Below are 26085 nucleotides of genomic sequence, written 5' to 3'. Positions count from 1 at the left end.
AGTAATCTGTTCTCCCTCCATATACTTATATCATTTAGGAATGTTATATAAATGGAATCGTACAGCATATGACCTTTTGATATTGTTTTTTTTATTCAGCATAATTAAATTTTTTTCTGATTATAAAAATAATAGAGAATTAAAGAACTATTAGAAATAATTACTAATGAGATGGATATATACTTGACATACAAAAAGCAATAACTTTCTTATTTACTAGTAATAATCAATTAAAAAATGGCATAGGAAAAAAGAGATTCTATTCACAATGACAACAAAACTGTAAATACCTAGAAATAAATATAACACAAAATTATAATTATAAAAGTTTAGTAAAGATCACAAAAGGTGGGAAGATAATTGTAAAATGGTTGTATGAATCGATAATTTCAATGCAATCTCAGTCAAAATTTTAGCAACTTTTTTTGAGAAACTGTTTTAATCATCATATGCATTTGAAGGAAAAAATGCTCGAAAATCTCTGGGAGATTTCTGAAAGAGAAAATTGAAAAGGACTTGCTTTGCCAATACAGTAATTAAGCAGTATGAAATTGGTGAGTAGACAACCAGTAGATCAGATACAGAGTCCAGAAACTAATCCACACATATATGAGATTTTAGTTTTTGATACAGGTGGCCTTTCAAATCAGTGAGGTGAGTCAGTAATAAATGATATTAGAAAATTGGATATGTGTTTGAAAAAAATAGCAAGACCACTCCTTTACATTATACATAAAAATAAAGTTGAGATGAAAGCTAAATATAAAGAACAGAGCTATAAAAGTATTACGGGAGAAGAAGAGAGCTTGTATCATCTTGGCATGGGGAAGATCTTAAGCAAAGCGCAAAACCCAGAATCCTTAAAAGAAATGATAGATATTTCATTTTGTAAAAATGGAAACTTCTAGCAACTTAGGTGCCCATCAGCAGATGAATGGATAAACAAAAATGTGGTATATAATACAATGGAATATTATTCAGACTTGGAAAGAAATTCTGACGTGCTTCAATGTGGATGAGCCTTGAGGACATTGCTAAGTGAAATAAACCAGTTACCAAAAGACAAATACATTATGATTCTACTTATATGAGGTACCTAGAACAGTCAAATTCATAGAGATAGAAAATAGAATGGTGGGTTGCCAGGAGCTGAGGGGAGAGGACATGGGGAGTTCTTGTTTAATGGGTAGAGTTTCAGTTTTGTGAGATGAAAAGAGTCCTGGAAATTGGCTGCAAAATAATGTGATTGTACTTAACAATACTGAACTGTACACTTAAAAATAGTTAATGTGGTAAATTTTATTACATATATTTTACCACAATTAAAAACTTTTTAAAAAAGAAAGAAGACTTTTGTATGACAAAAATACAATAAACAAAGGTTAAAGGACAGGTGACGAAGTGGGAGAAAACATTTGCAAATTAACAAAGAATTAATATCCATGATATATAAATAGCTACTATTAATTAGTAAAACTATTCAAAGTGAAAAATGTGTCAAGGACTTGAACAGGTAATTCATAGATAAAATGTAGTCCCCCCTTATTTGTAGGGGATACATTCCAAGACCCCTAGAGAATGCCTGAAACCATGGATAGTACTGAACCCCATATATACTATGTTTTTTCCTATACATATATACCTGTGATAAAGTTTAATTTATAAACTATGCACAGTAAGAGATTAACAACAATAACTAATAATACAATAGAACAATTATAACGATATACTTAATAACAGTTACCATAGATCACAGCAACCTCAGCATATAATTTTTTTCCGTTTCCTTATTAAGTCGAGAACTTTAAACTTTTCACTTAAAGGAAGGGTTATATGGCTTCTCTTTGGCATATCCAAATTGCCAGCATCACTACTTTTGTGCTTTGGAGCCATTATTAAGAAAAATAAGGGTTACGTGCACACAAGCACTGCAATACTGTGACAGTCGATCTGATAACAGAGACGGCTACTAAGTGACTACTGGTGACCCATTGTGGATACGCTGGACAAAGGGATGATTCATGTCCAGGGTGGGATGGAGCTGAATGGCATAAAATTTCATTATGCTATTCAGAACAGCACACAATTTAAAATTTATGAATTGTTCATTTCTGGAATTTTCCATCTTTTTCCATTTTTCCATGGATGGAATTTTTCCATCCATATTTTCAGACCAGAACTGACTGGGTAATTGGAACCACAGAAAGTGAAACCATGGATCAGGGGGAGCTACTGTAATTTATTTATGAAATATGAAATATGAAAGGATATGCCTTACTAATATTAATGACAAATGAAAATGAAAAGAAACACATTTTGTTTTTTTGCTGAGGAAGATTTGCCCTGAGCTATCTAACATCTGTTGCTAATCTTCTTTTTTTTGCTTGACACTTAGCCCTGAGCTACCATCTATGCCAGTCTTTCTCTATTTTGTATGTGAGTCGCTGTCACAGCATGGCTGACAGGTGGTGTAGGTCTGCACCTGGGATCCGAACCTATAAACCTGGGCTGCTGAAGCAGAATGCATTGAACTTAACCACTACACCATGGGGCTGGCCCCCAAAAGAAGCACATTTTGTGCGCCATGTTGCCAGGAATTAAAAAGATTCATTAAATGTTCAACAAAACAGTCACACTTCTACACTTTTGGTGAGAGTGTAAATTGATTACACTTTTTGGAAAGCAATTTGAAATTACCAAAATATGATACATTCACATCCTTTGATCTTGCAATTCTACCTGTAGGAATCTAACCTAAAGAGGTATTTGCACATATTCAGAATGCTATCTGCCCAAGGACATTTATTGCATCATTACTTGTAAGAGCAAAAATTGGGTGAAAATCCCTAAATGTTCACTAATAGGAAAATAGTTAAATTATGATAGTGTGGGATATTTTTGTTTTTTAAGAAATTTACTTATGTAGCTTTAAAACAAGAATAATTTATATCCATATGTTCTGACATGGAAAGATCTACAAAGTGTATGAATGGCAAATAATTCAACAGTATGTTTAGTGTGATCTCATTATGTAAATAAAACCCAACTGTATATATGCACAAATATGAATTATCAGTTCATAAAAAGGACACGCAACTAGTACTGTTTAAATTGAATCATTTGACTCTTAGAGCATGATCATGTATTGTCTGTATAATTTTAAAATTATACATAGGGGAAAAATTATATATGCTTATATTAAAAATTAGAAACATAAAGAAAGAGAAAGCAGCAGCAAAAAATAATTATCCACAATTTCATCATTCAGAATCAGCAAATGTCAATCTCTTTTCATAGTTTCTTTTATTTTTTTTCTGTACAATTATTTTATATAGTGGAATTATTAGTCTTTTTGAATAGTCTGAATAAGAGGAATTTTCTGAAATAACTGCATATTTAGGATAAATATAATTCATACTTTTTCTTTAAACAGTTTTTTTCCACTAACAGAAGGTAATATGCATACCATTCAAAGTCTCTGTCCGTTTTTGTCAAAAGAAGACAAGAAAGAATTCATTGCTCAATGTATACCTGCCCTTTTGGCCTGGACTAAGGAAGATCTTTGCAGTACTAATGGTTAGTTGCTTGATAATAAATATTTCATTAATTATTGCTTAAGATAAAAGAAGTGTTTCTTAATATCTAAACCCAGTCTAGCAGAGATAAATTGAATTATAGCTGATTTATTCCTAGTTTATATTTTTGCTACATAACAAATTGAGAGTCAGTAGCATGAGTGTCATTGGAGAGTGGGTATTATCATTTTGCAGTACAGAAATGCTACAGCCTTAAGGGAAGATTTACAATCACAAGTACCCTCTAATCATTTCTTTTCCTTCTATAGCTTTTTTAGCTGTGCCTCATTTCTCCCTCGTCAACCAATGGTTGAACATATAAAGGCAAAAGAGGGAATACCTTTTGTTATATTTTAAACTTTTTGGATACTCTGCACTCTATTACTTCATTTGTTTATAACTTAATAAACACTTATGGAGTACTGGCTATGTTCCTTTTGTAGAGAAAACAGACATAAAGTTATATTATGTGATAACTGATGTAGCAAAAAGATGTCCTATGTGTGAAAGTGACAGAAAAGGAGTTGTCCACTCTGCTTTGAGGTGTCAATGGCAATTTCACAAAGAGAAACATTTCAACTGAGTGATGAAGGATAGTTTTGATATGAACATAGTTGGGGAAGAGCAGTGCAGGTACACAAAAACATAAGAGTGTAGATGGTTCAGTTTGGCAATTAAGGTAGAAGGTTGGGAACAAAGGGTGTTAGGATACACAAGAAGATGGATTTTGAGAACTGGCCAGGCACACATCATAAATGCCTGATTTTGTAGGTTAAGGAGTTTAGACTTTAAACGGTAAGCAGAAAGGAGCTATTGGCCCACATTAAGTAGGAGAGTAGTAAGAGTATCACATTTACGTTAGAAAGATTGTTTAGACAGCTGTCTGATGGGGGGGGTGTGAGAGAGAGAGAATGGGGGTAGAAGACCAGATAGGAAGCTATTAGAATAGTCCTACTGAGAGAGAAAGAGAGCTTAAATCAAGGCATAGATGGAACAGAGGACATGGAAATGAAAGAGATTAAGGAAATAGAATTGATGGGCTCTGTGTTTGTATTTCTGGATAGGGTAGATGAAAGTACCATTAGACCTTATAGAAAACCCTATGGCAGACTTGAGGATTGGGAGGAGGATGGGGAAGAAGTATACAGGGATCTGATGTTAAGTTTTAGACACGTTAGGTTAAGGTGGCTATGGAATACATATTCAAATGGAGATTTTTGGTAAGCAATAGGCTATTGACTGGATGGGAATACTACTTTTGAAGTCCACATCATGTAGGTGGTAGTAGTATAATCTATAAATGAGGATGAGCTTATCTAGGGAGAGTGAATGGAATACCAAGGGAACACCAGTACATAGGTTTAAGGGGTATGTGGGTGAAGGGAGACTTGAGAATAAGGACTAAAGATAAAGAAAAGAGCAGAGGAGGAATTTTAGGTAATATTCATCACCTGTGTTAAATGCCACAGAAAGTTAAATAAAATTAGGGACTGAAAAGTGTCCATTGACTTTGGTGTTGTTGGAATGAATAGTGGTGAGAAAATTGAGGCAGATAGTCTGTTCTAGGTGTTTGGTGAAAAGGAATATAGAAAGAGGGTGAAAGCTGGAGATGAATACAAGGTCAGAGTTTGGGAAATATATGTTGTGAGGAGAAGGGGGAATAGAAGATAGAGACAGGGAAGAATAGATGATAGTTCCAAGTGAGAAGATGGGAGCGGAGGGCACATAGGGTGGGATCTAAAGCATAGTTACAAGATAGGACCCTTATGTAGGTGGAGTGACTGTCTTCTGAGACCTGGAAAGGGGAAATGGAGGATGGATGTAGGTGTGGATGTGGAGGGGGTTGGGAACTTCGTGTGTTCTTAATAAGCGCCATGTCTCTTCAGGCTAGGTCATTGAATGAGTGGAAGCTGGATTGTAGATTTTAAGAATGGTAGTGAAAATTTGAAATAGCAGAAGAATAAGATGCCCATCAAAACATTAATCAGAAAGAATTGCCACATGGCACCAAGGGCCAACCAACATCACAAATTTTCATGGCATTAAGCTTTATGGTTGAATTCACCTACGGAGGTAGACTGTGGGATTAGGTTAGGATTTGCTGTTGCGGGATGGGGATGCAGTTGAACTGACTGTGCATAGAGGAAAGGAGTGTCTAAAGGGAATGTAGGTGATTTCTCTAACTCGTTATAACTGAAGGATGGCAGAAAGGAAGAAGGGGCAGGAGATAGGGCTGCAGTGTCACACAGCTGTGTGCTGCTCACCCAGACCAGAAAGACCAGAAGGTGCACAGCTGTGCGGAACCCCAACAGAAGGAGGATTGTGTTTTAGATTTGACAGTCAATTTTATTCTTCCAGCCAAAGTGATGAAACAGAATTAGCTAACAAATACTTTTTAGTTGTTAGAAAATCAGTTAGTTCTGATTACATTTGAGCCTCTTCTGTTTGCAAGGAAGGTTGAATACACTATACATTTTTTTTTTCTTTCTTTCTTCCTTGGTTCCCTTTTGCCTACAGGATGAAAACCTAAGTCCTTAGTTTGGCCTGTTAGACGTTTTACCGTCTTACTGCAACTGATCTCTTGAGTTTTACCTCTTTTGCTTCCACCCTGGACCCTGGCGATGCTACAGTCTCATGATTTTTGAATAGTCTATGCTTTTTTACAACTTGGTGCCTTAGCGCTCCATGGAGTGCTCCTTTGCTAGTCTTGTAGACTCTTACTTATCTTTTGATGAATCCTGGTTCAAACACTAATTTTGGGAAGCCTTTTTTGCCTCAATCTAGATGGAGATAGTTGTTTCCTGTTTTGGGCTCCCAATCTTTGTCCATATGATATTCTAATTTGTTTTTGAGGCTGCCAGTACTGCTGGATGAGTCCCTTTAGGGACTAAATTTTGTTCAGCTTTCTCTCCCCAGCATCTAGCAGTGTAACTTGTATTCATTCATTTATTCTTTCTTCCTTTAATCGGTCAAAATAAATGTCTCTGCACAGGCATTGTGCTAGGGGACGTATAGACTGGTAAGACAGACAGACAAGGTTCCTGCTCTCATGGAGCTTACTTTCTAATTGAGGAGATAATAATAAATAAGTAAACGAATATTAGTGCTATAACAGCAACAAACAAATGATATTTGAGAGTAGAGAAATGCAGAGGGGCATACTTTATATACTTGGGCATTTCATAGAGTGGCAGCAATATTTAAGCTGAGAGTTGAAGGATAAGAAGGATCCAGGGATTCTAAAGTGTGAGAACCCCATAAGAGCTTTCCAGACATAGTAGATGCTTATTGAGTGAATGTGCAAATTATGGAACACTGTGTTCTCTTTTTCATCCGTATTTAACTTTGTACTGTAGCTATGGGTTTTTTGTTTTTATTTGGGAGGTGAGTAGCTGCGTAAGTCCTATACTTAAGAAACCAAAATGAAAAACAGCATAGGTTGGTTTAAAGGACAGTATCATTCACTCCTTCCACCCTTCTCTTTTTTGTGCTAGGTGCTGGGTATGGAGACAGGGTCTGCCCTGTGGAGCTTACAAGCTCCTTGGTTGACTCTTTCATATAAACCCTTTTTAAAGTTCTAAACCTGAGCATTTCTCAAGGCAGTTTCTGACCTATCTCAAAGTAGACTTTTTTGTAGTAGCAATACAATTAAAACAAAATTTTTAATTTTCATTTTGAATTTTACTTTAGGAGGTTTTGGACATCTTGCCATTTTCAATTCTTGTCTGCAAACCAGAAGCATAGATGATGAAGAGCTATTACATGGTATATTAAAAATTCTAATATCCTGGAAGAAAGATCATGAAGATATTTTTCTTTTCAGTTGGTAGGTGATACTTTATAGTATGTTTTCCCCCCATATACAATGTGGAGCCAGACTGTGTATCTTAGAGTCACAGTTTTGTAGAGTAAAAGGATGTCAGACATTTAAGTCAGTCTTTTATAAGTATATAAGATTTAAAATAGAATATTTTCAAATTGAATGTCTGTGTAATTATTTAATGCTTTTCTTGTTTTGTTTTGTTTGTCTTTATCGTAGTAATCTATCAGAAGTAAGTCCAGAGATACTGGGTGTAAATATAGAAATAATCCGGTTCCTCTCCCTGTTTCTGAAATACTGCTCGTCTCCTTTAGCAGAGAGTGAGTGGGACTTCATCATGTGCTCCATGTTGGCTTGGCTGGAGGTAAATGGACTTGATGTGTCATCACCTCTTGACATCACCTCTTGAGTCTTTGTGTGTATCTCTATGCCAGAACTGTTTACTCATCTTATCCTTGCAGTAATGATTGTGATTATAATTAGCTCCTTTGCAAACATTTAAACACTTTGTAGATGTACTTCACCAGCTACTATTTGACAGAACAGTAAAATGATAGAGATTTAATGTCTACCAGTATCATTTAGTGATGAAATCTCCTTACTGCTATTAAAACGTTCTCTCCATTAGCTCATTCTATTATAATATAATATTTGTAGCACAGCCCTTTCAGGTTTTATCTTTTTGTGAAAGTTTTTTGATCTTTTTGATTTGAATTAAATTATTCTTAAAATGTATTATGTCAGTATTGCCAGAATAATGTGTTAGAGATCAAGCAAATGCAGAGGAAATTAGTGTTCTTTTTATGACCCAAAGCAACCAGATGTGTAAGAGTTGTGGGCTTTGACACAGCAAATCACTCAGGGTTGAACTGGTCTGAATCTCCACTTTGCTTGCTGTTAGCTGTGTGGCTTAGGGTTTCAAACTTGGCTAATTGAGCTTCAGTTTCCTTATTTTAAAAGAACTTAATAATGCCCAATTAGTAGGGCTCCTGAGAGGATTATAGATGTCTTCAATGTATGTATGTCACCTGATAAATCGTAATTGATACTGTTTTCTTTCATAGTTTTAGAAATAAAACAGTATTTCAGAATAAATGGGTTGATTCTGATTCCTAGTATTTAATTTTGAAAAAAAGTTATTTGGATACTAAAATATGTAAATGTCTCCTGAGACTATACACTTCAACAGCTTTTTGTTTTAAGTTTAGAGGAATGAAAGGGACTTCTCTTTATTGCCTTACTTTGTGGTGTTCTGGTAGAAATGTGCTTACCTGTTTCATTTTCGTCCCTTCAGACAACAAGCGAGAATCAAGCGCTGTATTCGGTTCCACTTGTACAACTGTTCGCCTGTGTCAGCTGTGATCTGGCCTGCAAGCTCAGTGCTTTTTTTGATTCCACAACTCTGGATACCACTGGCAACCTTCCTGTAAATCTAATCAGTGAATGGAAAGAATTTTTTTCCCAAGGCATCCACAGTTTGCTTTTACCTCTTTTGGTAAATGTTACAGGCAAGTGAAAAAGGGAGTAATATTGAGATTCATTAAAAATGACTTGTTGAAAAATTCAAAACAAAAACTTTGGATTTTTAAGTCAAACAATACAAAATAGTAAAAGAAAAGAGCCAGAGAGAAAGCTTGGCATCTCAGAAGCATCATATATGCTTCCACTTTACAGACAAGAATTGAAAAAATGGTAAGGTATTCAAAGATCATTGCAAATTAAAGTAATAACAATTCATGTAACATGAATTGATTATTTATAACTCAAAATCTCTCTCTTTCTTTTTTTAAGGATGAGATAATAGAAGTCGTTAAACAATTGAGATTATCTGAAATATATATTCAGTTCATATTTCTAGTTAGAACTGCTCTAACGTTTGTCAGGTTTTTATTTTATTTTCTTCAATAATATTTGATTGTCTGTGAATCACCCAAGCTGTATTACTCATTTTCTTTTGGGCTGTGCATGTTTCTTCCCTTTTTGTCATCAGGAGAAAGCAAAGATACATCTGAAACATCCTTTCACAATGCAATGCTGAAGCCCATGTGTGAAACATTAACTTATATCCCAAAGGATCAGCTGTTGAGTCACAAACTCCCTGCAAGATTGGTTGCTGGTCAGAAAACAAACTTGCCAGAATATCTGCAGACTTTGTTAAATACGTTGGTGCCATTACTCCTTTTCAGAGCTCGGCCTGTGCAAATTGCTGTTTATCATATGCTATACAAGTAAGAATTCTTCCAACTGAATCAATGTGATGGTGGTCTAAAAAAATAGAAGATATGTGTAGTTTTAACTCTTCGTTGTTAAAAAAAAGTCAAAGTAAAAAACCAAAAATCAAAAAAAGTAAACTTGACCATGCATTTCAATAACAGAGTTGCCAAGTTTTTAACCTTTGGGGTCACTGTTCTGCATACAAAGTTTACATTTAGGTGGTCCTGGCCATATGCAGTTATGTCAGCAACAATCCATTAAAAAATGTGCTCATTACAGAATAAGGATTGGTCTTTCTGCTCTTAACCATGATTCAATAATGAACATTTAATATAAAATAATTTAAAGTAATATTCTAATTTCCAGGTTGATGCCTGAATTACCACAGTATGATCAGGATAATCTAAAGTCATACGGAGATGAAGAAGAAGAACCAGCCCTGTAAGTTTTTAAAATTTGTTTTATTAAATTCTCATAATCCATCTCACTTATAATGACTTTAGAAGACAAGGCAACATAAAAACTCTAAATTCAGAGTTTATATTCATTCAACAGATCTTTTAAAATTATCTGTGAGATAAAAATGAAATCTAGAGTTTGTCCAAAAAGATTATTCTCTCTTAATTGTTCCTAAATCATATTTTCCATTTGCTACTATTTAGTAAAACTTTCTTTGTCCACATGGTAGCTGTAGAAAAAGTAGATCAAATCAAATATCTATTGAGTACCCACTTTGTGCAAAGTATTAGTTAAATGCAGAGGGGAGAATAGAGTGTTTAGTAAACCTTCTTTTTCTTAAGGAGCTTGCAATCTGATACAGACAATATTACCCTGTAATAGAAGACAGTGGATGACAAGTGCTAAGAAAAAGGGTAGATAGCATGTTATGGGGGCACACTGCTGTGCACCAGGCAGGGAGGACTTTCTCTTGAGGAAAAGACATTCATGCTGGACCTTTAGGGTTAGGTAGCATTTCACCAGGCAGGGAAGACAGTAAAAGTTAAGGGAACACCATGTGCAAAGGCACGGGGGCAGGAATGTTCAGGATGTGCTTGGGGAAATTGAGTAGTCACCTCTTAACATATTTTTTTATTGTCTATATGTTCTTCCACTGGAATGTAAGCTCTGTGAAGAAAGGAATTTTTGTCTCTTGTTCTCAACTATACTCACAGCACCCAGGGTGGTTCCTGGCCTAAGGCAGACACATGAGTAGTGCTCATTTGTTGAATAAGAGAATAAATGAACAAATATGTGTGAAGTAGGTGGGAAGGGTACAGTGGAAGATAAAGCTGGGAGGGTACTTAAGATAATGAAGGCCTTACAAATGACTTCCTTTTAGGGTTTAGGGCATCATTTGGTAAAAGATGGGATACCGCCAGCTGATTGTGGCAATAGTATGAAGCATAAATTGTACAAAGAAGCAAGCAGAGGTAGAGACCGTTCTAAAAGTTATAATGGTGCATGGAGGGCAGAGTGGAAAGTGGAGAGAGATCTGACCTAGTATTTGTAAGATCTAGTGTCTGTTGGTATGGGATAGAGAGGGGTTGGTAGGTGAGATGGTGGTGTTGAAGGTAAAAACCTAAGGGCAGAAGCTGGAAGAACACTATGTTTATGGGCCCAGAGAGGGACGTGACAAGGGAGGAAAGATCACAGAGGTGAAGGGAGAGCACCAAGAAGTGTCCTAGAGAACAGAATTTGACAGATTTATGCAAGTATTTCACTTTTTGAGAATCTCTTAAGTTCACCTTAAAGTGTTGATGAGTGCAATAGTTTAGTAAACAGGAAATTTAACTTACGCTGTCATGAATTAATGCAAATGTTAAATTTGCTTTCCTGAAAAGACAGTCTTATGATCTCTTTACCCGTCACCGGATGATAAAGGACCTGGTAGGACTTGGTACCCCTCATCATTCCCGACTGGCTGAGGGGCTCTAGACCAATTGTTTAGCTTCTCTGAGTGTGTGATATTTTTCCATAGATATTTTCTTTCCTTTAAGTGCTAACTTCTAGAGTCTATATTCTTAAAGCGTATTATGTATATTTAGTATATATAAATATAAAACCTATATCCAAAATCTTTTTGTTATATATTATATACTTTTTAATATTTATATTTTATATATTCATAAATATAAAAATATATACCTATACAATACATATTTTATGTATATTATATATATTTATATAACATTTTATGTCTTAGAGATTCTATAATTGCCATTATTTGAAATTAGGAGTTAGAATCGAATCTATAAAGGGGGACTTTTAAAATGGTTTTTGGAAAACAGAGAAAGATTTTTCTTAAATGCTTGAAGTTTATACATGCTATCAATTTGTTAAGGGATGAGTTATGAAGAAAATTGTGGTGTTTAATCGTTGATTCTCAGGTCACCACCGGCAGCACTGATGTCTCTTCTTAGCACGCAAGAGGACTTACTAGAAAATGTTTTGGGGTGTATTCCCGTTGGACAGATAGTTACTATTAAGCCACTGAGTGAAGACTTCTGTTATGTTCTGGGATACCTCCTCACTTGGAAATTAATACTTACTTTCTTCAAAGCCGCTTCATCTCAGGTAAATAAATATGTGACAGCTTTTGACAGTTCTGTCATATATGTGTTTTTCTATTAGTATCCTAAACCCCTTCTTTTCCCCTCCTTTTGAGAAAAAAGAGAAAAGCCTCACATTTTAATCTAATCTTATCTGGCTAACTTCAAACGTTTTGCTAAATTTAGTTCTGTCCTTTCTTCCTCACTCTCACAGCTATTTACACGCACACACATTTTTGCACAAGTATTAATCTTTGGAATGTACCTGGATTAAGTTTTTTCTGATTGTAGCCACCAAGTCCTTTTATCGCAAGAAACAAGATTTGTAGTACACGATTTGTACTACCGTAATATAATTTCAAAAAAAATGGATTTTGCTATTTTTTTTCTTTGGTCAACTTCTGACTGTTATGGGAGATTTCACTTAATACATCATTGAAAATTTACCTTATTTGAAAATCAGTATTTAGAGAAAGATCTGTGAAAGATTACCTGTGTAATTCACACTATTATCTCTAAATGTTGAAAATATCCTATAATAATAATTTTGTCTCAATTATTCTAGCAGCCACTAGATGTCTCTGTTGTCTCATGTTTAGGAAGAAAGATGTTAGTGTCCAGGAAGGAAGCTAGAAAAATCTACTCCAGTTTTTTTTTCTTCTTTTAGGCAGGTCCCCACTTAAAAAATTTCAATCAAACTTTGAATCATTTTAATAAAGTCTGTGGCTTCTTAGAGTTAGTTTCTCACTTGGTATTTAAAGTGTGACTAAATATCATGGCATTCATTTCCAGGTGTGATTTTTCCAGAATTCTTAAACTCTAATTTATCTCATTGCTAATAACCCATACCTTGGTACAAATATATCAGTGTATGCATTTTTGCATTTTTATATAAAGGGGAAAATCAAATCACAGAGGCAACATTGATTTAGCTGTTTCAAGAGTGTTGAGCTTTTATGTTCGTTTCCTTTTTTTTTTCTTTCCTGAGGAAGATTAGCCCTGAGCTAACATCTGCTGCCAATCCTCCTCTTTTTTGCTGAGGAAGACTGGCCCTGAGCTAACATCCATGCCCATCTTCCTCTACTTTCTATGTGGGACGCCTTCCACAGCATGGCTTGACAAGTGGTGCATAGGTCTGCACCTGGGATCTGAACTGGCGAACCCCGGGCCGCCGAAGCAGAAGGTGCGAACTTGACTGCTGTGCCACCAGGCCAGCCCCAATGTTCGTTTCTTAAAATATTGTTGATATCTGAAAAATTGCAGGAAATTGAGGCATCCATTATGTATGAGAATTTTGTTCTTGTCATCTTATATTCAGAAATTAGGAAAATGGCCATGCATCATCTTTATTAAACTAGAGTGAGGGAGGGGCTTGCAAAGAATTATACAGCAGTGTTTATTGAGGCTGTCAATTGAACTGAGCTATGGACTTGTAAATCAGAATAACCCACTAAATAACACTAATTAGATGAATCCTGAAACGGAATTTTTTAAAAAAACTTTAATCAGTCCTAAATCTAGATTATTTTAACTTTCTTTTGAAAAAAACTCCTGGTGAATCAGATGGAACTGTGTGTGTTTGTGTTGTAGCTTTTTGTTTGTGCCATCGAGTCGATTCCGACTCCTAGTGACCCTGTGTACAGCAGAGTGGAGTCCTGCCTAGTTGTTTTGTGCCATCCTCTCACCTTCCAGCACTGCATCAGACAATGCTCCGCTGCTATTCAGAGTTTTCATGGCCAGTACTTTTGGAAGTGGGTGGCCAGGTCCTTCTTCTTAGTTTGTCTTAGTCTGGAAGCTCTGCTAAAACCTGTCCCTCCTGGGTGACCCTGCTGGTGTTTGAAATCCTAGTGGCAGAGCTTTCAGCAACACGCAGCTGCCACAGTCTGACAACCAACAGACAGATGGTGTGGTTCCCCGACTGGGAAGTGAATGTGGGCTGCCGCAATGAAAGTGTCAAGTCTTCACCCTTAGACAACCAGGTTATAGCTTTACTGAGATATATTTCACTACTATCAAATTTACTTATTTGAAGTGTACAGTTTGGTGTTTCTAGTATATTCACAGAGTTGTGCAATTGTTGCCGCTCTCTAATTTTAGAACATTTTCAACACCTGAAAAAGAAACCATTACCCATTTGTAATCACTTCCCATTTCCTCTTAAACCCTCCAGGCCCCTTGCAACCACTACTCTTTGTTCTATCTCTGTAGGTTTGCCTTTTGTGGACGTTTTACATATGTAGTCTTTTTGTCTGGCATATCTCACTCAGCGTAATGGTTTCAAGACTCATTCCTGTTGTAGCATGTATCAGTAGTGCATTCCTTTTTATGGCTGAATAATATTCCATTGTATGAATATGTCACATTTTGTTTGTCGATTCATCTATTGATGGACTTTTAAGTTGTTTTCACTTTTTGGCTATTGTGAATAAAGCTGCTGTGAACATTTGTTTATAAATTTTTGTGTGGACATATGTTTTCATCTTTCTTATATTGTATACGTAGGAGTGGGAGTGCTGGTAATAATATACATGTGTTTTTAAAAGCCCATTGATATGTATGATTAATTTTTTTTTAAATTCTTGCCTTCCAACTTTTTATTTTGAAAAAAATTCAAATTTACTGAGAGGTTGGAAGAATAATTCAATGAGAAGTCATATACCCTTTTCCTGGAGTCACAAATTTTTAACATGTTGCTACATTTGCACGTGCTTTCTCTGTAATTTCTTTTTTCTGCTGATCTGTTTGAAAATAAATTGCAGACGTCATGATGCTTTACCAAAAGTATTTAAACATATGTCTCCTGAGAACAAGGATGTGTTTCTGCATAAGTATAATATAATTGTTACCCTGAAATTTAATTTTGATGCAATAATGTGGTCTAATCTGTATTCAGATTTCCCCAGTTGTCCCAGTAGAGTCCTTTATAGTTTTATTTTCTTCTCTATTGAGGATTCACTAAAGGATCATGTTTGCATTTGTTTGTCAGTTTCTTTAGCCACTAATTCCCCTACCTCTCCTTTCTTTCTTGTCATTCACCAGGTCAGTTATTTTGTAGACTGTCTACAATTTGGATTTGTCTGATTGTTTCCTCATGATTGGATTCTGGTTAATTTTTAGCAAGAGTACTTACTGCACAGTGTATTACTGCACATGTGTCCTCAGTGTATTACCTCAGGAGGCACAGAATATCAGTGTGTCCTTTTATTATGTTCAGTTTGGTTACTCGGTAAAGGTAGTGTTCTCCAGATTTCTCCATTGTAAAGGTACTTTGATCAACATATTTTAAGGATCAGTTCCAATTCCTATGGCTTGATCCTTGTAGTTGAGCATTCATTGTGTTGAGAAAATGGTGTCTTTCTACTCTGAGGAGATGCATGATATAGTGGAAGAAATCATTTTAAACCAGGACAAATATCAAAGAGCTGCAAAGTAAATGTGAACAAATGAAAACTTGGTTGTTGAAGGGCAAGGAGTTGTAAAGCACAGGTCTCACACAGATGCCTATAGTGCCCCCAGTGGTGCCAAATTTTCTTGTTTTTTTTTAAAAAAGCCAGAGGGGCCCAGCCCCGTGGCCAAGTGGTTAAGTTCGTGTGCTCTGCTTCGGCGGCCCAGAGTTTTGCCAGTTCAAATCCTGGGTGTGGACATGGCACCGCTCATCGAGCCATGCTGAGGGGGCATCCCACGTGCCACAACTAGAAGGACCCACAACTAAAAATACACAACTATGTACTGGGGGACTTTGGGAGAAAAAGGAAAAATAAAATCCTTGGAAAAGAAAAAACCCAGAAACGCATGTTTTTATGTGAAATTTCCTGATTTACAAAACAACTGTGAGAAGACCCCCAAGACATTTTAGACTGCCAGTTTGTGCCCTCTGTCCTAGAGGGATGCTGGAGTGATCACTATAGGGTGGGGTCAGCCATGAAAATAAGATTAGTTTTAAGCCAGATTTTGAAAGATTAAGGACTATGGTGTGGAAGGAATGTGTGGAAGACTTGGGAGGAGAGTGAGGGGGCCTGTCCCATGGCCAGGTGGTTAGGTTCACACGCTCTGCTTCAGCAGCCCAGGGTGCGGACCTACACAACACTCATCGAGCCATGCTGTGGTGGCATCCCACACAGAAGAACTAGGATGATCTACAACTAGGATATACACCTATGTACTGGGGCTTTGGGTAGGAAAAAAAAAAAAAGAGGAAGATTAGCAACAGATGTTAGCTCAGGGCCAATCTTCCTCACTCAAAAAAAAAAAGAAAAAGTAAGTGAATCATCTGGAAGATTCCAAGAATAATTTTCTTGGTTCAGAGACTCCAAGTAGAGGTGAACTTATTAAGAGGGAGACAGTTTGGAAAGATGTTAGAAGCATATGCCTAATAATGAGGGGATAGTGAAACATCTGCTGGTTTATGAGGAAATGGAACGGTGCCATCAAGTGGCACATGTGGAAAGTAAGAATGTGGCATATATTTTGTAGGACTTTTCCATGTAATTCTGAATGTTCAAGTTAATGCATTTTTTATTGTGTTCTTATACAAGCTGTTATACTCTGGTTTGTTCTTATCTTGGTTTAATTGAGTTTACTAACAAATGCTTTGCTGTCCACTAGCTTCGGGCTCTGTATTCGATGTACCTTCGGAAAACAAAGAGTTTGAATAAATTGCTCTATCACCTGTTCAGGCTTATGCCAGAAAACCCGACCTATGCAGAGACAGCTATTGAGCTTTCCAATAAGGACCCTAAGACATTCTTTACTGAAGAGCTTCAGTTGAGTATTAGAGGTCAGTAAAATCTGTGTTTGTGTTCTGTTGGAGCCTAGGTTCAGACTAGGGTGTGGAGACTAACCCCAAATGTGGGTCCTGGCTATGAGAATGTTAAGTGCATGATTTTCCATATTTCTCTAAATAGGACGCATAATTAGATCTTGCAGATACGGTTGTTGAGAATTTAGTAAATTTTTGAAGCCCAGCTTGTTGAGACTGTTATATTTTACACTGTAAACAAATATTTGTGGGGCTGGCCCCGTGGCCGAGTGGTTAAGTTCGCGCGCTCCGCTGCAGGCGGCCCAGTGTTTCGTTAGATCGAATCCTGGGCGCGGACATGGCACTGCTCATCACACCACGCTGAGGCAGCGTCCCACATGCCACAACTAGAAGAACCCACAACGAAGAATACACAACTATGTACCGGGGGGCTTTGGGGAGAAAAAGGAAAAAATAAAATCTTAAAAAAAAAAAAAAAAAAACAAAAACATTTGCTATGTGATAATGTTTTATAGACCTGTAAATAGGTAGTCTTTGTTTGGGGAAACAAAGAAGAGTACAATTTATTTCCTTTGCTCTGGGAGCTCACATTTTAGCAGAGGGGCTAGACATACATGCATCTAGCTGTACTCTGGTATTATAAGTGATTTCCTAGGAATCAGAATTTTTTAAATGCCTCAGAGATCTGAGGATGGGACTGCGTCTTGTGAGTGTTGAGGGGGTATTCTAGAACTTTTGCATAATGCTTCAGTGACCTCTGGGGAAAGTAAAGGAGGCCAAACTCCTTTTCATTATTTTTAAGATTAAAAATCTTTGATTTTTCCTCCTTTTAAAAATATGTGTTCCATTTTATTTGCAATCTTTAACATGAAATATAGAATGCTATTTCTAGGCAGATTTTTCAGTGTCAGTTGGGATCTTCATTCTTTGTATTTCATTCTGCCATTCTGAATGGTTCATTTTGAATGTGTGGGAGAAAGCTAATACTCTGGTTTCGTTGATGTGTCTTTTTTTATGAACTCTAGCACTAATGTTGAGGAATTGAAAATGATTTTCTAAGGAAAATACTAATATTAGTCAGTATTCTGTGTAAGAAATACGTTACTAACTAAGAATTTCCTTTTTCCTCAGAAACAGCAACTCTTCCATACCATATTCCCCACTTGGCTTGTTCAGTCTATCATATGACATTAAAGGACTTGCCCGCCATGGTTAGGCTGTGGTGGAATAGTAGTGAGAAGCGTGTTTTCAATATTGTAGATAGATTTACAAGCAAGTATGTCAGCAATGTTCTTTCTTTCCAAGAAATATCTTCTGTGCAAACAAGTACACAACTATTTAATGGCATGACGGTTAGTATCGTCTTGAATTTTTTTCTAGAAAAGTTGTTTGAATATTGGTTATGTCTGTCATTTATAGTGAGTATCATCACAATTGTAGCCCTTGGTTTAGAATTTACAGAAATTGCTTACGTTATTTTCCAATTTTGTGCATCAAATCTTAATAATAATGTATAGGTTGAAACAATGGTATAATTTCGTTTACTCCCCATCAAATAGTTTTTGAACATTCATTAGTTCATTCAAAATATATATTGGAATGCCTCAGTCATCGGTGTGCCAGTCATCTGGGAAATGAACAGTTTAGTAGAGCAGATTCCTGTCCTGTAATAATGTACAATCTAATAAAGAGAAAAGAGCGATACAATATTTTTTGTGTTGGAAACTGGAAAATGGCACATTAAGAGGGAGAGTGCTCTGTGATTAGAATGGGAAGGGTCATCTGCTGAGGGGCTCAGTACACTTGGGAGGAAGATGACTTTGACGTGGGCAGGATTTTGTCATGGGGAAAATGAGGGACAGGCATTTAATAGAGAGAAAACAGTATGGCAAAAGCAAAAAGCATGGAGATGAGAATGTAATTTCTATGACTACCCAAGAAATGTTGAATAACCCAGTACTCATGTAGGGTAGGACTCCTGAAGGTGAATAGTCAGAGAACAAACAGCTTCTATGATGAATTAGGCCTGGATTGGGAAGGGCCTCAAATAGTCTGAAATATTTGGTCCTATTGAGCCACTCAAAGTTGTCCTTTTAGGCGGTGACACAGTTGGAGTTATAATCTGTGACACCGCCCTGACTACAGTAGACAGCATGGGCTGCTGGCATGGAGCTGGGGTTCAGATGAATAGCTAGGGGAGACTCTTGGTGTACACATTATGAGCAATGAGCAGGGCCTCAGTGAAGCAGTATCAGTGGGAATGTAAAAGGGGAGAATGTGATGAATTTTGTGGTGATTTATCCAAACTTGGAACTAGTTAATATCTGGGATGAGGTAAAAGGAGAAATTTAAGGTGATGCTATGGTTTTCAACTTGGAAATAGGAGAGTCAGAAGAATAAATTTGTAAAGGATTATAATTTGTGTTTTATGATGAGTTTGCAATGCTAGTAAAAAAACCACAACCAGGTGTAAATATTTTGGCTGTCGATGGTTGGCTCTGAGGTTCAAGAGAATTCTGTGGTAGGGAAAGACTTGGGAGACATTGACTGCAGTGATATTTGATACCCTGGGTGTGAAAGACAAGGAGTGATTAATAACCCATTCTCTCATTTGTCTATTCAAAAACTAACTATTATGTGATGAGCCTAATATAAGAACTCATACTTTTTTTATGAGCAGTGTATTTCTTTTAAAACAAATTTTGAGTGTCATAAAATCACTATAAAAGGTATCAGATATCTAAACTTATTTCTTAAATATCTCATGTCAAATAAGTGAATGAGTTTATCTGCATTTTTTTTGAATGAAGACTTTGGCTGCTAATAATCAACCTCTCAAGATGTTTTTTATCAAAGAAAGGAAAGAAATTTGGCAAAAAAAAAAATTACCTTTCATGTATTGCAGGTTAAAGCTCGAGCCACAACTCGAGAAGTCATGGCGACTTACACCATTGAGGACATAGTCATTGAACTTATAATACAGCTGCCCTCAAATTACCCACTGGGGTCAATAACAGTGGAAAGTGGGAAAAGAGTGGGAGTGGCTGTTCAGCAGTGGCGGAATTGGATGCTGCAGTTAAGCACTTATCTTACCCATCAAGTACGTTTCTGCACACACATTTGGTTTTCCAAACTAGAGAGAGAGACTGCTGATCGACTATTTGAAAAGGCAGTAAAACAGAAACTATATCCCTTCTGCTGAAGGTAGAAATAGATGTTATATTCCTTGGAGAAACACAGATATATGCCTAAATGACTTCAACCTGCCAAGCTGTTTTGATTTTTAAGGCTCTGCAGTTTTTTTCTGGTGTTTGAGAGGAATTGACTACTTCACTGACATTGTAGATGATATAGAACAATGCGTGGTATTAAGGAAATAATTTGAAAGGGAATCTTTTTGTGAGATACTGGACAGATGAATACCTTCTAAGCTACTTTTAATTTTATATTTCAACTCTCCTTCTGTGGTTAGAGAAATCGCAGTACTTTCAAAGACCTTTGCCTTTAAAACAGTTTGTAAATCTTCTCTAATTTTGTTTGTACATTCTGGTGTATCTCAGGCATTTTACAGTAAAAATTATTTTAAAACAAATATATTTACTAATATTATAGAGCTGGAACAAATCAGCAGTTGAGGAGGTGGAATAAATAATTTCGTCATTTTTAGTTAAAAATTTGGAGAACTGATCTAAATGATTTCATTATTTAAAAAGTTTCATCAAGCAACAAGCTGAGACTAAAAAATTTGAAGTATTGGTGCAGAAGCCTTTCTTTCAAGTCTGTCTTTAATGGAGAAAAATTATATTCTGGCTCCTAAAACTTGGGAGGTCATTTTAAAAGCTAGCATTCATAAAACTTAGGAGATGTGAATACAGCCAAGCAGATTCTCTTCTCTCCAGAATATAATTCAACTTTAAAATTTGTGAAATTGAATAAAAATGACTAATTGGTGGTCTTTAGTGTATGTTGACTCTCTTTTTTCTTCTTGTTAACAGAATGGAAGTATTATGGAAGGCTTAGCTTTATGGAAAAATAATGTAGACAAACGTTTTGAGGGTGTTGAAGATTGCATGATCTGTTTCTCCGTCATTCATGGTTTCAACTATTCTCTTCCTAAAAAAGCCTGTAGAACGTGCAAGAAAAAGTTCCATTCAGCCTGCTTGGTAAGTGTAAAGAGAAATTAACTTACTTATATTTTATGTATATTATGTATGTATGATGTCTAACTTTGGAAAAGAAAACAATGAATGTTAAACTCTTAATTGTAGTTAATGGGACACATATTAAAAAATGATTTTTCAAAATAATTAGTAATTTACCGAGAGTGGTAGCATCAAAGCACTTTAATAAATGGATGCTTCTAATATAACTCTCAGCACTGAAAAAAATATGGTCTTGTCAGAGCTAGGTCATAAAGGAGACTGAAAGAATTGGAACAGGGAGCCATCTGACATCAGAGCCTTTTGCTCTTTTTAAACATCATATTGAAGAGAAGGTCACTCTATGTTCAGTTGTTTTGCAGGAGGTCTTCCTTACACAGCTTGGTGGTTGTGTGTATGAGCCTAAGTACCAAGAATCATACTGTAACCTTTGGAAGTAATACTGAGTTGTGTTGATTTTAGAGATAAATGGAGGGAACAAAAATGTCAGTATTCTCCCTTTTTTTTACTTTATTATTTTAAGGTTACTTTAGATGTTTATGTAAAATGACAGCTTTAAAAAGGTCTTTTAACATTTCAAACCTTTTCTTTTTCAGTACAAATGGTTTACGTCTAGCAACAAATCTACTTGTCCACTCTGTCGTGAGACCTTTTTCTGATTTTTTTTTTTCACCATTGGAAGTGGTTCCTGAAGTAAATCAAGCAAAGGCAGTGGATTGGATCCATCTTAAAGTGTTGATGTGAGGAGGCCAGTGAGCATTACTTTTAAATAGAATCTTCTCTGGAAAATTATTTTGGTTAATGTAATGATCCCAAAATCAGGTTTACGTATCTTTAGATTGCTTTGTAAATGTTTGGAAACCTTTTCTTTTACATAAGAATATTACATATTTGAGAGAATATTTATATTAATAGTTTAATCTCTTTGTATATTAAAAAATAAATATGGAAAAACCCTAAATGACATAATTAGAATTTGTGAAAGCATTGTACAACTGTATTATACTAATAAACCCATTCAGTTTATTGATCTATGTTCTAGAACAGTCCAAGTGAGGCAAATGAATTGAGAGAGTTGATTTACATCTATAGATATTTTAAGACTTATTTATTAGTTATGACAACAGAATTAATGAGTATTCTGATATTTGTAGATTATTTTAATGATAAAAATGACAGTATAGCTTATCTTAAGCTATTTGAAGCATGCTCTGAAGTCTTATATAAAAGAGTGCAAACTGAACTTTAAGGTGCCTCTATTTATCAAGGGTTATGAAATCCAGAAAATTAAATTCATGACACTGACCTTGTGCTGTGGAAGAAGAATTTCCATATGTTAGTGAAATTTGAATTGCAAACTTGTCAGTGAATTTATTACTCAGTTTGAGTGAGTCTCCAGAGGGTGAGAATTTGAGAGAAACAGGATTTAGATTATTTTATTCACGAAGCAGAGAGCTAGTTATTCCTCTATTGAGAGGGAAGAAATAAATGAGTATTTCTGAAACTTAAGATTAGTGGAAAGAACAAAAAATTTAAAAATGTAGGAAACTTTCAATTTTGTAAGCAAATTTTACTATTCTTACTGGCCAAAATTACGCTAAATTAGAGATTTGAAGGAACTAATTTTTTCTAGCCTTCAGAAGTGAAAGTTAGGAATTTTAGTACTAAGTAAAATTGAGTATAACAGGCTGAAGTGGAGTAGGTGAAGACCTGCCTTTTCCCACAGCACTATTACCTTTAAAAATTGTGCCCAAAATTTAAAAGTGTAGAATTTTGGAACTTGGAGTCATTTTACTGCAGTCTTCCATTACATCGGGAATACTAGCATACCTAATAGCAAGGTTATTTCAGAGATCAGCTAATCACCTCTGTTGCAAATGTTTAATTGGCAAAAAGCAACTCATGTTAAATAAAATTACTGGTTACCATCAACTGGGTAAAATGGTTATTATTGAAATAGTATGAATGTGGTCAGAATATTGTAGTCGAGAGTGAAATATTCTGTGTGAGTTACAAATCTCTTGAGTTGTATTTGTAGATGCAGTGTTGTACCCAGTTTTGTCTGTCTCCTAAATTTTTCTCTGTGGTATTTATTATCTTCTAGCCTTGGAGGCTCAAGGAGTCAGTAAGTTAAGTACAGATAGCAAAATTCTACCTCTTCTTAACCCCTTTCTTAAAATATTGTCTATCTTTCTATGTCTCTCTCTGACATAGTAATCCCAAAGGATTGTGTTACTCCTCTGTGAAGGTTACACACTTTTCCTTTAAAAATGGTTTTATAATAAGACTTTGTTTATAGCTTTTCCAATGTTCGTACTTCTTGGTTTCCGATCCAAACACCAAGTAGAAAAGACAAGGGAATAATGGAGCATTGTTTTTCCGCAGTAGTAGTAGGGCATCTTGATCTTGGTGAAACACTGTAATTAAGTGGGATACCTACTCTTCATACTTAGGACTCTTAACACATTTCTTTGAGACTTGTAAATAAATGTAAAGCTTGTTAGTGTTTATATGCTAAAGAAAAAGCTCTCCAAAATAAGACTGAAATTCAGAATACCACCTTAATGAAAGTTTTATTTATATAGCTTTGACAACACTAGATAACATCCCTTAAAATTCTAGCATAAGGACATTTTAAAATTGCATGAGAGTGAAAGCCCACTTGCAAAATTATTAATTTAAAACCCCAATGTAAATTGCAAATTTTAGAATTTATTTTTTACTCTTATTTATCATATGCTCTAATGTATGTACATAAATTTCTGTGGCTTAAATGATTAATGTTATTACTTGCTAAGTTTTTGTGGTGTGAATAATTAATGTTATTATTTGATTGTTATACCATATGTGCCCATTAAAATTCTTTTTAATTATAAAATATTTCAAATATACAGAATAATAATAATATATTAATGCCCTTGTACTCTTCACAAACTATTTTGCCATATTTGCTTCTAATTTTTAAAGAAATAAAATGTTACTCTTTTGTACTCCTCCCTGACGCCATCTCCTCCTTCCCCACCAAGAGCTAACCTACTATTCTGAAGTTGGTGTGACGCCTTCCTATTTAAGATTTTATCCTTTGCCATATGTTTGTATCCATAAATAATATATAGCAGTTTTTAAAAAATTATATTTGTGATGTCCTATTGCATGTAATCTTTTATAACTTGTTTTTTCACTCTACATAACTGCTGTTTAGTATCATATCAGTTTACTTACCAATTCCCCTACTAATGGTCATTTCAATTGTTATTTTTTGCCATTTTCAACAGTGCTGCATGTGTACATTCTTGGTAGTGTTTTCTCATGCAAATGTGCTGTAAATTCTGGACATATGCCCCCAAATGGAATTTCAGGTAGTAGATGCATATATGCTCTGTGACTTCAGATCTTGTCAAATTGCTCTCCACAGCGGTGTGCATGTTTGCACTCCCAACGGCAGTGTAAGAGAAGTCTGATTTTCCTATCTTATCACCAGCACTTAGTCTTACCAGACTTTTTAAGTTTTCCAATCAGAGCTGTGAAATAGTAGCTCTTCAGTTTAATTTATATTTCCCTATCAGGAATCTTAGCTTCATTTCATATATTTATTGGTCATTATTTTGTGAATTTATCTATTTGCCTATTTTTCTCTGAGATTATTTGTATTCTTATGATCATAATGCTTTATCTGTTACAGGGCTTTCTTCTCGTATGTGGCTTGACTTTAACATGGTCTGTAGGTGTCTTTAATTGTACAGAATTTTTCATTTAAATTTAGTCATATTTATCATTCTTTTCCTTTATGTTAGGTTAAAAAAATTTGTTCCTTCCCTGAGGTTTAAAAAGATTATATTTTGTTCTAAAAGTTGTAAATTTCAAAATATGCCTAATTCACCTGAAATTAAGTTTTGTATGACTGTTGTAAGGTAGAAATTTCACCCCATATTGATAGCCAGTTCTCATAGCATCGTTTATTAAATAGCACACCCATTCTCCATTGACTTTGTAGTGCCTCGTCTCTTATATTACCAGATCCCCTTGTAAGTGTGGATTGGTTTCTGGGCTCTGTATTCTGTTCCATTGGTCTCTTTATCTGTGTTAATTCTACACAAATTTTTTCTTTAAAGATTAGCTTTATAGTTAATCTTGGAGAGTGAGTAGTCCTCTACAAGCTCTTGTTCTTCTTCAGGACTTTCCTCGGATAGCTGTATCCTCTGCTATCCAGTAACTCCCCTTCCCCCGGCTTGTTTAATATGGCCAGTTTGTCCTGACTATAATGAGTTGTCTTACGCTAGAATCTGGCAGGTGTCTAAAGTATTATCTGGTGCGACCAGGTGACTTTTCTGGCTTTGCCAGATCTTATCCTTAAGGTCTTACAACCCAGTTATTCTCAGTTGTTTTTTTCCCCAAAATTGGAGACAAAAATTTTGTATATTTGTGAGAGAATCCTTGACCCTTTCCATGAATTTGTCTTTCTGTTTTATAAAAGTTCCTTGCAAAAGGACTTTGGGCAGAGCAAGGAGTTTAGCATGGAGGTCTGCTATTTCTGAAAGCTTTGATAATGTCTTTTTTGTATTTGTTGCTGTTTTTACTGTGGATTTCTTTTTAAGAACAGCAACTGTTTTGGGTAGCACGAAGGCATCAAATAATTTGTATATTTGGTGTCCAGATTTTATAGAGGTACCTGAGAAGACTAAGAAACCTTCATTTACATGGCATTCCAAATTGATAGGCTATTTCAAAACTATGCTGGCTACAGTGTATTGATTACTCTTTATTTTTAGCAATGTGATATGCCCTGTAGAAGACGACAAGTTGGCCACTTGAGCTTATTAGGCTTCTGGTGAGGTACTGGATTCTAAAAGACTCTGGTATACTTATTGTATAATCAGATAGTATTGTTCCTTTTCATTCTTTGAGATAAGACTCATGCAATATTTGTAAGAATTTAGTAGTGGGGTGTTCAAAATCTATGTTCTGGGCACGGAAGCTTCTTAAACTGCAGAACCATAATTGTGGGATT

General features: G+C 35.5%; 1 protein-coding gene across 2 annotated transcripts in view; it reads left to right on the top strand.

Annotated features, from left to right (window-relative positions):
• LTN1 (listerin E3 ubiquitin protein ligase 1) overlaps positions 1 to 23009 on the top strand; it is a 54555-nt gene extending 31546 nt beyond the window's left edge. Inside the window, exons 19-30 of one of the 2 annotated variants that reach the window (XM_008527063.2) lie at positions 3434 to 3576; positions 7266 to 7401; positions 7615 to 7759; positions 8690 to 8903; positions 9386 to 9623; positions 9976 to 10050; positions 11997 to 12183; positions 16764 to 16935; positions 18049 to 18269; positions 19823 to 20017; positions 20913 to 21080; positions 21674 to 23009. In XM_008527063.2, the coding sequence (XP_008525285.1) occupies positions 3434 to 3576; positions 7266 to 7401; positions 7615 to 7759; positions 8690 to 8903; positions 9386 to 9623; positions 9976 to 10050; positions 11997 to 12183; positions 16764 to 16935; positions 18049 to 18269; positions 19823 to 20017; positions 20913 to 21080; positions 21674 to 21736 (1957 nt within the window). In that variant the 3' untranslated portion in view covers positions 21737 to 23009. Of the gene's footprint in view, positions 1 to 3433; positions 3577 to 7265; positions 7402 to 7614; positions 7760 to 8689; positions 8904 to 9385; positions 9624 to 9975; positions 10051 to 11996; positions 12184 to 13150; positions 13342 to 16763; positions 16936 to 18048; positions 18270 to 19822; positions 20018 to 20912; positions 21081 to 21673 lie in introns of those variants that run through there. The other variant, XM_070597252.1, reaches the window with a different exon arrangement.
• The last annotated feature ends 3076 nt before the right edge of the window (positions 23010 to 26085 follow it).

The sequence above is a fragment of the Equus przewalskii genome, chromosome 27 (assembly GCF_037783145.1).
Source record: "Equus przewalskii isolate Varuska chromosome 27, EquPr2, whole genome shotgun sequence".
Lineage (NCBI taxonomy): Eukaryota > Metazoa > Chordata > Mammalia > Perissodactyla > Equidae > Equus > Equus przewalskii.
Note: the sequence above shows the minus strand (reverse complement) of the source record. Positions and strands in the feature narration are given on the sequence as shown.